Genomic DNA, 15529 nt, shown 5'->3' on the forward strand with positions numbered 1-15529 from the left:
TTCATGTCACGCTACACGTGACCCCACCAAACTGTTCTATAGTTGTAAAATCTTCCTTCCTGTCCTGTTTTGACACCATTACTTTTATAACTCGTTATGATCTCTTTAATTAGCTTGTACAGTTATAGATTACTTGTTACTTTGGCTAGACCCTTGGGCATGCGACTCATATCGATCATATTATTTCAGCCATTTGGTTTCTTTGTTCTTACCTGCTGTACAGCTGTTGACGCTTTACTCATGCCATCTGACACTCTTGATCATCTACAAAGATCTATTATTTGGCTTGTCAACACTCTAATCACTATTTGCATGTCCTTTTGATCTCTCAGATTATGAATTCTGTGTCTTAGTGCTTCTCTTCACTTCACCTGATGAATGGGCAGCACTCAGAAAGCTTGTGATTTCAAATAAGCCTATTGGACAATAACCTGTTGTGACATGGAGGTCCTGGGCCTCCTTCACCGCCACTCCCTCACCACCAGACGCCTGGAGGAAGAACGCCTCATCTTCCGCCTCGGAACACTTCAACCCCAGGGCATCAATGTGGACTTCAACAGTTTCCTCATTTCCCCTTCCCCCACCTCACCCTAGTTCTAAACTTCCAGCTCAGCACTGTCCCCATGACTTGTCCGGACTTGTCCTACCTGCCTATCTTCTTTTCCACCTATCCACTCCACCCTCTCCTCCCTGACCTATCACCTTGATCCCCTCCCCCACTCACCTATTGTACTCTATGCTACTTTCTCCCCACCCCCACCCTCCTCTAGCTTATCTCTCCACGCTTCAGGCTCACTGCCTTTTATTCCTGATGAAGGGCTTTTGCCCAAAATGTTGATTTCGAAGCTACTTGGATGCTGCCTGAACTGCTGTGCTGTTCCAGCACCACTAATCCAATTTCTGACCTTGTCCAATCCAGTCCAAAACCAGCACCTCCACATCAAGGCTCCCAAAATATGGTCACTTGAGACATCTAAAAACTGCCTGTACCAGCCACCGTCCAGTTTCTGACACTTGTGTATTTCCTCTAGTAACAGAGTTGTCGGAGAGATTGAGAAACTATTGTTCTCCATAACTACCAATTGTATCCACAACAGGCAACCAGCAAGTTTGTAATTAATGCCTGCTCCTTCATTCGCAGATGAGTCTCTGACTGATCCCTTCAGACTAGACGGTGATTCTCAGTCGAACTGGTGGAAAGTGTCGACTGATTCAGAGGACAGCTCAGAAAACAACGATGCTAACCTGGATGAATGTAAGTGAGATCGGAGTGTGCTGAAGTTGGGGCTCTGTGATGGGACTAAGAAGCATACACCAGAGGGTCTGGGTCACCAGTGCAGAAAACTCTTGGTTGTGGTGTTGATGGATACCTACAGCTTGAGTGTCAATGTTTGGTGCTGGGAGCTCCAAAGGTCTCAGTGCACTGAAACTTCCATCTGTACAGCTTCATGGAGCTCCCTTCCTGATCTAGTATGGGGTTTCCCTGTCCCTTTGTGACCTGGTACTGATACTTCTGCTTCTCCCAGTGCCAGTGTGTTCTGATGATAATCTTTCTAGTCCTTGTTGTGTTGCCTCTCCAGCTACCAAGAACAGTTGTTAAAACTTCTTTGGAAAGTGAGTGGTTCCCATCCTGAAACAGTACAGTGTCCGAGACAATGAGAGGATCCGTAAGGATAGGTCAGGGTAATGGTATTCTGGTTCACAGTGGCTGTCCTGCCACCGCGTTAATTAATGCTGAGGGAAGTGGTTCCACAATGTGATTGGGAGTGTTTAACAGTTGGAGGTGGAAGTTGGGGAGACTCAAGAATTCAATACCCCTTCAGTTATCTTTCCTGGAGGAAAGGTGGGCTCCCAAAACTCCAGTGGACCCCTCAAATTGATTTGGATATCCAGATTCAGATACCTGAAAAATATGATGAGGAACTAGAAGAAAAATCAGGTAAAATACAACACAGCATGTGTCTGCTGAGAATAGAATACAGAGGAACCTCTATTATCTGAACGAGATGGGCGGGAACTATTTTGTTCAGATAATTGAATATTTGGTTAATTGATTCAATGCCTTTCTTCTGGGCCTCAGAGTTTTCTGCTTCCCATTCAGGACACTAGGCAGCAGCACACTGCACGAGCCTTCTGCCCCATCCAACCCTGCCCCCAACCCTGTCCAACACTGCCCCCACTCCAGCCCTCTAACCTCGCTCCTTGCCCAACCCCCCCCCCCCCCCCCCCCCCCCCCCCCCACGCCTGCCTCCCACCCACCCATATCCCCTGTCCAGGGCAGCCAGACTGGACACCAACAACAAGACTGCTGCTGCCTTTTGGGGGTTGAGTTTCCAAATAGCGCACGCGCACCGAACTTTTTGAGAGGTTCTGTCTTTGCCCTGTACAGGACAATGTTGGAAAATTTGGGGAAGGGGGGTTTAGAGTACACACCTGTGTAGAACTCAAGGGAAAGTGTGCGAAGAGAGAGGGGGCGGGAAGTCAGTCATTTGGAGATGGTCCCTGGGCTCCCATCAGTCCAGGACTGTTCCCGACAGCATTTCAGTAAGCCCAGTTCACATTTAATCACTGTAAACAAAAGATGCCAACAGTGTTGGAAACACATCTTTGATATAATGTTTCTATCGAGACCTCGCGATCTCCTTTGCATTATCCGATATTTGGATAATACATATTCGGATAATCGAGGTTCCTCTGTACTGATAAAATATACGGGATAAATTCACAATGTACTGGTCTTTGAGAGATATAAAAATTGCCCTGTTTGTCCCTCCCTGCCATTTTCACAATGTCCAGCCATAACATTTCTCATTGAAATACACTTCTTTCAGATATAGAAGATCTTCAAATGACTTACTCAATATTGCACATAAAACCACAGGATCTGACTGAAATGGGGGTAAGAGTGATACCGGAAAACGTTGTGAGTGAAGGTAAGTAATATACAGGGAGGGGGGGGGGGTGGGTTTGGATTTGTTATCTTGTATTTTGGGCTTATTATCAGGGTAAGAAATGGGCTGGCACTTCTTATTTGGTTTGTCACTGGCTGATGTAACATACCATGTCTATGCTTTGGACACAGGTTAATCTCTTGATGGGTTGATGAATTTGCCTGCTATAATTTTATGGAAGCCCCTGTTTTGGTGCCCATCCCCACCACCACCCCCGTCTGACACAGACCTGTTCCTCAGTTATGGTCGAGTGACATACTCTACCCAACTTCGTTGGGAAGGAAATTGTAAACTGGGAGGCAGCAAGTTAGAATTAGGTTTGTAAAATTGTAACAATTGTAAAATGCTAAAGGTGTGGGGGGGGGGGGGGGCGAGCATAATGTGGACCATTTGAAAGATGGTGATTTTTCTGTGTGTGGGGATTTAAATGTATGAATGTATGTGAGCAGCAGGTTGGGAGTTTGCAGGTGTACAGAGAGCACTGAACTGAAACATTTGCATCGAAAGCCATACAGTTAGAAGGCTAAGCGCCGATTTTTACCAAGACGCCAGTCTTTTCAATTTAGCCAGTTTGAACTAGGTACTTAAGATACCAAAAGCCTATTAAATTTAATTCTGATGGTTTTGACAACATAGGACTAGTCCTATTGTAAGAAATATTGATATGTCATCATGGGTATAAAAGGAGGAGGCAGTTGGACATGGAGCCAAGAGCTAACTGCCATCTTCAAGAATTAACCACCCTCAGTGCTTGACACAGATGATTGTGGAGCCACTAATTCTGTGTCTTAGAAGAAGGACCATCCAAATAACAATGGTACCAATGACAGAGAAGGCATTCCTGACAAAAGAATCAATGGAAAAGGCACAGAACATGCTGGAAGACATGCGGGCTGTAATTTTGAGAGACTAAATTCTATTGTTTTGTTTTATGAGTGGGGCTTGTATTTATTGGAACAGCATACCATTAGATTACTTGCGAATAGTTAGTAGTTAGAACAAATTTATTTGGTTTGTTAATAGTTTAGTTAACTTGTTCATTGGTAGAGTTAGATAAATGAATTGTATTTGTTGATTTTAAAGTCAGTGTCAGGGATTTATTTTGTTTAACTACTAGAAATTGCTGAAAAGCAGGTTTCACCACTTTTCAAACTCTTTTTACAGATTATAGGGAGAGGTACTCCTCCTTGGGTGTTTCAGTTTTTTTTAAAAGAGGGAGTAACCTCTGCTTTATAACACAGACCCAGTGAGCAGCCTCCCATATCTGGTTGTTTCTCTTTGTCAATCTTGCAGCTTCTTTGGAGAGGTGGGTGGTTCCCATTCTGGCTTCAGCTGTACCGAAGTGGTACACAGTCAAGAGGGCAACAGGAAACAACAGGTTAACAATTATTCTAGTTCATGATCTGCCTCTACCCAGGGTGTGGGTTATTATCAGGATAAATGTTTCCATACATTAATGGGGTAGATTTAATGTGACAGCTGAAGATCAATATTTGTAAATCAACACAGAATGTGCACCTGGTCAACTACCATTCAGTAGAAAAAGGAGAATACTGAAAACTTTAAGCTCTCAAATTGATTTTGGTTTTCTTGGGATGTCAGCCTGTGCCGCTCCTGATTCTGATATTTTGGCCTCTTGTCCTAGACTCTTCCACAAGGGGAAACCAACCTCTCCACATCTACTTTGTCAAGTTCCCAAAGAATCTTTTATGTTTCTATAAGGCCTCTTCTCATTGTTCTAAACACCAATGAGTACAGATCCAACCTGTTCAACATCTCCTCATAAGCCAGATCCTTTATTCCCGATGTCAGCCTCATGAACCTTGTCTGCAGTGCTTCCAATGCCAGTATATCTTCCCTTCAATAATGGGCTGAAATTGTTCTCAGTATTCCAGCTACGGTCTGATTAGTTCCTTGTGTATTTTTAGAAAGATATTCCCATTTTTAAACTCCATTCCCTTTCCATTTGCCTTTCCTATTACCCTCTCAACTTGGATGCTCATGCTAGTGATTTCTAATTGCTATCTGCTCCTCAATCCAGTGCCTTGCTGGATGTTTCCAGAAGGTAGTTAAGAATCATCCACAATACCGTAGGCAGTCTGGAGTTGCCGTTAGGTCAGAGCTGGTAAGGATGACACATTTCTTCCTAAAGGATATGAGTAAGTCAGATTTTTAAAATGGCATCAGTTGTCCCAGTCACCAAATACTGAAATGAGTTTTTCATTCCAGATATTATTAATTGAATTTAAATTCCAACAGCCAGCATGGTATATTGGGACTTGAGTCAAATCAGGAAAAATACAATAAAGCAAATGTTTACTAAGAGTTGAGGGCATCTTTTAAAATACACAATAAAATTCCCAATACACTGTCATTGTTGAGCAGAAAAACTGCCCTATTCTCCACAACTACCAACTCTTGCACACATCTCAGCAACAGCTTCCTAATTCACATCTGCTTCTTCCCTGAATCTCTGACAGATTCGAGTTGGGGCGAAGACTCAACTGATTCTGAGGTCAGCCTGGAAGGTAAGGTGGAACATCTGGATGGGCGTAAGTGACAGGAACAACAGATGTTGCTTGGATGTTGGAAGGATTCAGAGGGCTGGGATTCCAGTGCTGAAAACTCCTGTTATTGTGCTGCTTGATAAAGTTAACAGTAATGTTCATATTACCAGCTCAATTTCTGGCCAATTTTAAGATCCAGTATGACATGCAACCTCATAATTTCTGTTAAATGATGACCAAATCACCATTGTGGAGACAATTGCTAAAGTATTTGTTCATTTGAGTGTTATAACCCGGGCAGAAAGAGAGAGGGACGTCGGCGCAGGTTCATCCAGAGAGAAAAAGTCAACAACAGTACAAGTGCTTTTAGTTTAGCAGTCTCCAAATAGTCAGGGCAGATGGGAGAAGTCCTGAGTTACTCAGAAAAAAAACTCCAGAAGCAGAAGGCCTTTGTGGTGTCAGAAAGGAAGAAATCCTCTCAGGCTGTTGAGGTGAGTTTAAGCAAACCTTGACTGATATGAATACTGAGCATAGGTGGCAGCTTGTTTAAATGTCACTGGGAGAGACATTAATTAAAGATAATTGCATTGACTGAATACACAGAACCTTGCAAGAGTGGAAACTGCTTACAGCCAAACAAATAAGGAACTTTTAGCATGGAAATACAGATGACCCTTCACTGAGTTTGAGTGTCTGCAAGGTGTTTAAAGAGTTTGTTTCAAATACTTCTTGGATAGCTTCACATTCTTGTATAATTCTTTTATGTAATGATCTTTGATGTCCTTTTGTTAAAAGTACTTTGGAAACCTCTTGTGAATATGTTCAGTGACTGACTCATAAGTAAATGAATGGTAAACCTATGATCTATCAAGCTAAGACTTATCCAGTATTAACATTAGCTGAGATCATACTTGCATAAAAGAAAAACATTTGAAAGTTATTAAATATCTCTTTAAATATCTGCTACTCTTATGTTATAATCTGTGTTTTCCACTCCACTTTAGGACCTCAGTATTCTTTGAATTACTGTATCTTTATTTACGTTTGAGACACCAGTTTTGGCCGAAGTTTCTCATGGTCAAACTGAGTGTGAAATTATACAGTGTTGTGATCATTTATACATGGTGGGAATTTTGCTAGATTGTTAATCAATTTATTTGTATCATATTTTACCAGGTTTAAGATGTCTATTCCCCAGTTGATACGAGAACATGGTGTTCTGAGAAGCTGTCCTGAAAATACACAATGAAATTGTCCTCAAGACTACATTTGATCAGTCTGATTTTTATGGAGATTAAAATAGCCCATGTTTGCTCTTGTGCCTTTCCTACAGGTTTCCATTATTTTTTAAAATAAGCTTTAAGGCCCAATAAACTGCTAACACTAGGGACTAGATTTCCTTGGTATTTCCCATTTCCACCCAAATTAATTATACATTGTCATCTTCTGAGTCATTAACATTTCTCACTTCTATATCATTCTCTTCATGGACAATGACATTTTTTCTTTATTCTTCAAAAGGATCAAATACCTTTTGAATATTCAATTTCTAGCTTTGGTCACTTTGCAACCATGTCTCCATAATGGCTACAAAATAATAACAATTTATTTGTATTTGCACAATCAACTTGTTAATCTTGTGATGAATAACACAATTGTATAACAATTTCCAATTGTTCTCAAACAAACTCAATCTTGGTCAAATTTGCTAGTCAAAGCACTGGATACTAATTCTATGTGCATCTACAATTATGTCAATCATTGCGAACACCTCTGAGAAAGCTGCCTGATCTACTCAAGTGCGAATTCTGCCTGCTGGAGGCCATGTGTCTGATAATGTCACCCTTACCACACATACAGGAACCTGTGAAATATGCCTGGACATAAATTGCAGTCCATTGTCAGGGTCATTTCTAAAGGGAAAATTAGTATTAAATCAATTTTAATTTTTTCAAAGCCTGGACACAAGTTATTTAATTCTTTTGCATGTTATGGATTTTGTAATTATAACTGAATGCTGACGTGGGAGGTTGTAAGTGTGCTGTTTCTGCATCCCACTGATATTTAAGAAGTAGAATTTAACGTAATAAATTTTAATTTCAGATTTTTCAAAGCAGAAACATCCACCTACTTCATACCCAAGGTATCATGTTGTTCGCCGTTTAACTAGTAACCACAGGTAAGTTGTCTTGATCAGGAACTGTGTTTCCAAACCAGGTACAAGAAGAATAATGTTCACTTTATTTGAACAAATTCACCCTGAGATCTAACTCCTTTAATTCTTGTTCTTTGACAGTGTCTTGGAAGTTCTGAGGTGCCATCTGTCTACATACAACCCTCCCACAAAATGTGGGCACTGTATAAACATCTTGCTGGTTGGCTTGGTGGGAGCTGGTAAATCAGCCACCATTAATACATTTCTCTCAGCTCTGAATCCAAATAGAAGAACTATAAGCTGTGTCCCAACTGGAGTCCATCCTGATTCTTTCACAACCAAGGTACCCTCTCCCACCTATTTTTGAAATTAAATCCTTAGAATGTGGGCATTATAGGCAAGGCTGGTACTTAGTGCCCACCCTTTCTCACCCAGATACAACTGGGGGACAACTAGGTCTCCATAGTTAAGAATCAACCCATTTCCCTGCACTTGGCCCATATTCTTCTAAACCTTTCCTCTCAATATATTTGTCTAAATGCCTTTTAAATGTTGTCACATCGAGACACGGTCCTGTCCCCTTTAGTCCAAGAACTCCCCACCTCTGTTCGGGACACCACCCACGCCCTCCACCTCTTCCATGATTTTTGCTTCCCCGGCCCCCAACGCCTTATCTTCACCATGGACATCCAGTCCCTATACACCTCCATCCCCCATCAGGAAGGCCTCAAAGCGGTCTGCTTCTTCCTTTCCCGCTGTACCAACCAGTACCCTCCCACTGATACCCTCCTTCGATTGACTGAACTGGTCCTCACTCTGAACAACTTCTCGTTCCAATCCTCCCACTTCCTCCAAACCAAAGGAGTAGCCATGGGCACCCACATGAGCCCCAGCTATGCCTGCCTCTTTGTAGGATATGTGGAACAGTCCATCTTCCGCAGCTACACTGGCACCACCCCCCACCTTTTCCTCCGCTACATCGATGACTGTATCGGCGCTACCTCGTGCTCCCACAAGAGGTTGAACAGTTCACCCACTTTACTAACACCTTCCACCCTGACCTCAAATTTACCTGGACCATCTCAGACTCCTCCCTCCCCTTCCGACACCTCTCCATTTCTATCTCGGGCAACCAACTCAACACGGACATTTACTATAAACCGACCAACTCCCACAGCTACCTAGATTACGCCTCCTCCCACCCTGCCCCCTGTAAAAAATGCCATCCCATATTCCCAATTCCTTCGCCTCCGCCGCATCTGCTCCCAGGAAGACCAATTCCAATACTGAACAACCCAGATGGCCTCCTTCTTCAAAGACCGCAATTAACCCTCAGACGTGGTTGACGATGCTCTCCACCGCATCCCCTCCACTTCCTGCTCCTCCGCCCTTGAACCCCACCCCTCCTATCGCCACCAGGACAGAACCCCACTGGTCCTCACCTACCACCTCACCAACCATCGTATCATCCTTCATCATTTCCGCCACCTCCAAACGGACCCCTCCACCAAGGATATATTTCCCTCCCCTCCCCTATCAGCGTTCTGGAAAGACCACTCCCTCCGCGACTCCCTTATCAGGTCCACACCCCCCACCAACCCAACCTCCACTCCCGGCACCTTCCCCTGCAACCGCAAGAAATGCAAAACTTGCGCCCCCCCCCCCCCCCCCTCACTTCCCTCCAAGGCCCCAAGGGATCCTTCCATATCCGTCACAAATTCATCTGCACCTCCACACACATCATTTACTGCATCTGCTGCACCCGGTGTGGCCTCCTTATATTGGGGAGACAGGCCGCCTATTTGCGGAACGTTTCAGAGAACACCCCTGGGACACCCGCACCAACTAACCCAACCGCCATGTATGTGGCTGAACACTTTAACTCCCCCTCCCACTCCGCCAAGGACTTGCAGGTCCTTGGCCTCCTCCATCGCCAGACCATGGCAACATGACGCCTGGAGGAAGAGCACCTCATCTTCCGCCTAGGAACCCTCCAACCACAAGGGATGAATGCAGATTTCTCCTGCTTCCTCATTTCCCCTCCCTCCCACCTTATCTCAGTCCTAACCGCTGGACTCAGCACCGCCTTCTTGACCTGCAATCTTCTTCCCGACCTCTCCGCCCTACCCCCTCTCCGGCCTATCACCTCACCTTAACCTCCTTCCACCTATTGCATTCCCAATGTCCCTCCCCCAAGTCCCTCCTCCCTACCTTTTATCTTAGCCTGCTTGGCACACCTTCCTCATTCCTGAAGAAGGGCTTATGCCCGAAACGTTGATTCTCCTGCTCCTTGGATGCTGCCTGACCTGCTGCACTTTTCCAGCAACACATTTTTCTGCTCTGATCTCCAGCAAGTGCAGTCCTCACATTCTCTACATCGAGACCCGGCTTGGAAAGAATGACAGCTGCCCTTTCCTTCAGGCAGATTAATGACACGGTTAGATATTTAACACAATCCAATAGCATCAGTTACTGAGACTGGCACTTAAAAGATTTTTAAAGCTGATGTTCAGTATTAAATTGGGTGATTTTTACCCTTCGAAACTTCATATTCTTGTGATTTGGTCCTTATCAGTGCAAGGTGAAAAGCTTTAATGGCATATCTGTTCTCTTTGAACAATATAAAAGTTTGAAATGACCAAGGGTATTTTCCTCAATTCGGAAAGTGTGATTTGAACTCACAGCTTTTGCATTATTAGAGAGTCCACAGCACGGAGACAGGCCCTTTGGCCCAAAGTGGTCCATGTCAACCAAAATGTCCATCAATACTAACCCCAGTTCCCTGCACTTGGCCTATATTCTTCTAAACCTTTCCTATCCATGTATTTGTCTGAATGCTATTTTTAATGTTGTTAATGTACCAGCCTCAACCACTTATGCTGGCAGCTCATTCCACATGCGTACCACCTTCTGTGTAAAACAGTTGCCCCTCAGCTTCCTTTTTATTCTTTCCCCTTGAACCTTAAACTCTAGTCCTTGATTCCCCGACCCTGGGAAAAATGTCTCAGCGCATTTACCTTATCCATGTCTCTCATGTTTGTATACACTTCTATAAGATCCCCCTCTCAATCTCCTACGCTCGAAAGAAAAATGTTCTAGTTTGTCCAACCTCTCCCTATAACTCAGACCCTTAAGTCCTCGCAACATCCTTGTAAATTTCTTCTGCATTCTTTCCAGTTTAATAACATCCTTCCTATAGCAAGGTGACCAAAACTGAACAGAATCCTCCAAATGTGGCCTCACCAATATCTTTAACAACTGTAACATAACTTCCCAGCTTCTATGCTCAGTGTCTTGACTGATAACTACAGACCAGTAAGCCTGACATCAGTGGTGGGAAAGTTGCTGGAGAAGGTACTGAGGAATAAAATCTATTTATATTTGGAAAAGAATGGGCTTATCAGTGATGGGCAACAGTTTTGTGCAGGGTAGATCATGCCTTACCAACTTAATAGAGTTCTTTGAAGAAGTGACCAAGTTGATGGATGAAGGAAGGGCTGTTGATGTCATATACATGGACTTTAGTAAGGCATTTGATAAGGTTCCCCATGGTAGACTAATGGAGAAAGTGAAGTCACATGGTGTGCAGGGTGTTCTGGCTAGGTGGATAAAGAACTGGTTGAGCAACAGGCCACTGTTGTTTGTAATATACATAAATGATCTGGAAGAGGGCGTTGTTAGTCTGATCAGTAAGTTTGCAGGTGACATAAAGATTGGTGGAGTAGCAGAAAGCATAAGGGACTGTCAAAGAATATGAGAGGATATAGATAAACTGGAGAGTTGAGCGAAGAAGTGGCAAATGGCGATCAATCCAGGCAAATGTGAGGTGACACATTTTGGGAAGTCTAATTCTAGAGCAAACTATACTGTAAATGGAAGAGCCTTGGGAAAAGTTGATGAGCAGAGAGATTTGGGAGTTCAAGTCTATTGTACCCCGAAGGTGGCTGCACAGGTGCATAGAGTGGTCAAGAAGGCACATGGTATGCTTGCCTTCATCGGACAGGGTATTGAGTATAAGAGCTGGCAGATCATGTTAAAATTGTACATGACATTGGTTCAGCCACATTTGGAATACTGTGTACAGTTCTGGTCGCCACATTACCAAAAGAATGTGGATGCTTTGGAGAGGGTGCAGAGAAGGTTTATGAGGATGTTGCCTGGTATGAAAGGTGCTAGCTATGAAGAGACGTTGAGTAGGTTAGGGTTGTTTTAATTAGAAAAAAGGAGACTGAGGTGGGACCTGATTGAGGTTTATTAAATCATGAAGGGTATATAGAGAAATGCGTTTTCCCAGGGTGAAGGATTCAATACCGAGAGGTCATGCTTTCAAGGTGAGAGGTGGAAAGTTTAAGGTGGATATACATGGCAAATATTTTACACAGAGGGTTGCAGGTGCCTGGAATGTGTTGCCAGCAGACTTAATGGAGGCAGGCATGTTAGATTCATTTAAGGTGCATCTGGACAGATGCATGAGTAGGTGGGGAGCAGAAGGGTACACATGCTTAGGAATTGGGAAATAGATTTAGACAGTGGATTTGGATCGGCTCAGGCTTGGAGGGCTGAAGGGCCTGTTCCTGGACTGTAAATTTTCTTTGTTCTTTCTGATTAAGGCCAGTGTGCCAAAAGCCTTCTTCACTGCCCTGTCTACCAACCCTGCACCTGAACGCCAAGGTCCCTTTGTTCCACTACACTCCTTAAGGCCCTGTTATGTAGCTTGTACATGATCCTATCCCTAAATTTGATTTTTATATGTATAGTTATTTTTATTGAAGCAGTGCATTAAGCCAGATGTTTGAGATTTGAATTCTGTTTCAGCAGTTTGAACACTAATTCAGACACTTCCAATGAAGTGTCATTTTTAGGAAAAGATGTTAAAACAAACACTACATAAGCCTTCACTGATCCCACAGCCATTATTTTGAATAGCAGAGGTGGTCATCCTAATAGCTAGGACCAATATTTGTCCTCTGACCATGTTGAAAACAAATGATTTGTTATTTAACTCATTGCTGTTTGTGGGTGTCTGCTGGTCAGAAATTGATTCTGATATTTTCTGTATTGCAGCCGTGAACAGATTTCAGAATGTTGCTTCACTGACAGTAAAGATCTTTCAGTCATGCTAAGGATGTGAGAGGAACTATATAATTGTAAATATTTTTAAAAATTATTTAACAGCTCAAGTCCTACAAGTCAAACTCATTGCAGTTTTGGGATACTGCTGGCTGGGATTCATTGAAAGATGTGGACAAGAGAAAGGAACTATTAACAATGATACTGGAAGGAAGGGTGCCACCAGGAACCGATGTGAGTTTACAAACCAATTTCATACTTGTAAAACTTCAGACAATTTCACTAAATTCAAGCTCTTCTTTGGAATGAGGGGCAATGTTTACACGACAAAGCTTCGTATCTGACAGCAGAAGCTAAACTGGTAGCACTTCCATCTCACAGCAAGTTGGTTGTGTGCTCACTTTAACTTCAGAGACCAGAGCACATAGTGCCAGAACTGAAAAAGTGTTGTATTTCTCAAAATATTAAAGTGATACTTCTGTCAGCCTTTTCCACTTTGTAAGCTATGCACATTGTTAGCCTGTGGCATGTAGCACCATGCATTGTTGCAGAATTCTCCAAAGTACTCTCCAGTACATAGGATCCCTCATTTTGTCACTCAAATGAATTCTGCACATTAGTCGTTTTAACCAGTGACTGTGATCTATCCCACATTCTTGGATACCATCCAGACCAACAAAGCGCAGGTCTACAAGTACTGTCTCACTCTGTGGTGGTGCCAGTGTTGGACTAGAGTGGTTAAAGTCAGAAGTCACATGATACCAGGTTATAGTTCAACAAGTTTATTTGAAATCTTAAGTTTTCTGAGTATTGCTTCTTCACCTGATGAACGAGCAACACCTTTGGAAGTTTATGGTTTCAAATAAACCTGTTGGACGATAACCTGGTGTCATGTGACTTCTGGTCTTTTTAATCCACTCATACCAAAGGCTTTACTTTAGACTTAAAGGAATATCTGTCAAAACAAAGCATGTGCTCAAAACCCCAAAACACAAAGGTTATCATAAAGCCAAGAGTTAATACTGTATTTATAGGTTCTCAAGTTAGAATATTATGCTTAACAATGCAGAAAACACAACAAATTCCCGCAAAACAGGAAAGTGATAAATCAATAAATTGTTGTTTTGAACTGCTGATGGGAGCCTTGATTTTATATTTCATGCAGAAGATGAAACTAAGCCAAGTCTGAAAGTAAGAAAATTTTGCATAAATCTACTGCTACAATAAACTACGTCAATACAATGTACAATAATGAAATCAGTTAAAGGAATTTGTAATTGGGTTTATACCGAAATATCTGAAGAAAATATGGAAGAGCAATGCTATATGTAAAAAATGTATTTGTTCTGAGACCACAGAAAATTGAAAATACCTTTTCAGACTCCACGTTAAAAATGAATAGTGATGCATTTGAATTAAGCATTTCAAGATAGATCTGTACGTCAAAATATATCAGTGGAAAATGTGTAATTAATGGAAAAATCAAAATTAACACACAACATCTGAGTTGGGGAGGCAGAGGTATGGTGGTAATATCACTGGATTAGCAACACAGAATCTCAGCTAATGTTCTGAGGATATGGGTTTGAACACCTTGCAAGATTTAATAAAAATCTGGTGTACATATCTAACCAAGGGCAATCATGTGATCACTTGGTTTACTAATTTCCTTTTAAAAGGAAGGAAATTTGCTATCTCTACCTGATCTGACTGACATGTGACTCAAAACCCACAATGTAGTTGGCTCTCATCTGCCTAGCCAGTAATGCCCATTTACCTTGAATGAATTTTAAAACCCAGTAATAGAAAATTCTAGAGAATAATCCAAGAATAGGACAGCGTGACTAAACACAGAATGGTCCAAGAACAACACACAAGGACACAGTATTAAAGAACAGACTAAGCAAAGTAACCGAAGAACATATAACTGAATCATCTAAATGCACAAAGAAAATGAAACATGGAAAAATAAATAAATTGTGAAGAATACACTGTTCTGGTTTCACGGAGAGTGAAGGCAACCCTTTCAGTATGGGGTCAATCTTGATCTCACTAAGATTGGTGAATAAGATGAATGGGTCTTGTATGACACAAATGGGAGAAAGTGAGGATGACAGATGCTGGAAAGTCAATCAAAATGTGTGGCACTTGTAAAAAGCACAGGTCAGGCAGCATCTGAGGAACAGGAGAGTTGATGTTTTGGGCATAAGACCTTCATCAGGAATGTTGTGGGGGGAAAAAAAGAGGGGCTGATAGGAACCCCTTCAATCAGCATTTTCCTTAATACAGAATAGTTATGAACGTTTATGGTAGCTTTCAGTATAACAGGTTTATTTTTTTTCACCTTAGTTGCAGGATTTCAATCCTTATTCAGATGGTGCACAGAATCGAGTCATTCCAGAAAATGTAATTCATGCTGTTGCATTCATTTTTAATATTTTCACTATGGAGGGCATTAATATGGATTTGATGAAGCAATTTCAGGAATTACAAACCATTGTATCACAGAAAGGTAAGATAATTTTGCTGTCTGTTGATAAACCTTTGTTACCACTCTGTTTTACATTTAACATTCGTATTTTCAACTATTGTCTCTTTTCAGGTATTTACAATATTGTGATTGGGAACAACTTTGATCGATTGAGGATACCACAGAAAAGCTATAATCGCATTTATGAAAACAGAAAACTAAAACGGAAGGTAATTGAAGGGTTTTCATTTCTAAAATCAGGTGCACAATACAATCTAAGAACATATAAACAGGTGTGATGACAGTAAAAGAAGAGTTATACATTTCCTCATCAGGTTTTAAGGATTGGAATATAGGAGACAGAAAATTTGGGATA

General features: G+C 42.1%; 1 protein-coding gene across 1 annotated transcript in view; it reads left to right on the forward strand.

The window, feature by feature from the left end:
• The window catches only part of LOC140458848 (uncharacterized), a 44976-nt gene that overhangs the window by 26125 nt on the left and 3322 nt on the right, over window positions 1–15529 (forward strand). The window contains exons 3-10 of the mRNA XM_072553531.1: window positions 1142–1255; window positions 2832–2933; window positions 5432–5479; window positions 7562–7637; window positions 7755–7956; window positions 12789–12917; window positions 15033–15195; window positions 15286–15383. Coding sequence (XP_072409632.1) covers window positions 2849–2933; window positions 5432–5479; window positions 7562–7637; window positions 7755–7956; window positions 12789–12917; window positions 15033–15195; window positions 15286–15383 — 801 coding nt within the window. The 5' untranslated portion in view covers window positions 1142–1255; window positions 2832–2848. The remainder of the gene's footprint in view (window positions 1–1141; window positions 1256–2831; window positions 2934–5431; window positions 5480–7561; window positions 7638–7754; window positions 7957–12788; window positions 12918–15032; window positions 15196–15285; window positions 15384–15529) is intronic.

This window comes from Chiloscyllium punctatum, chromosome 34 (assembly GCF_047496795.1).
Source record: "Chiloscyllium punctatum isolate Juve2018m chromosome 34, sChiPun1.3, whole genome shotgun sequence".
NCBI classification, from domain to species: domain Eukaryota; kingdom Metazoa; phylum Chordata; class Chondrichthyes; order Orectolobiformes; family Hemiscylliidae; genus Chiloscyllium; species Chiloscyllium punctatum.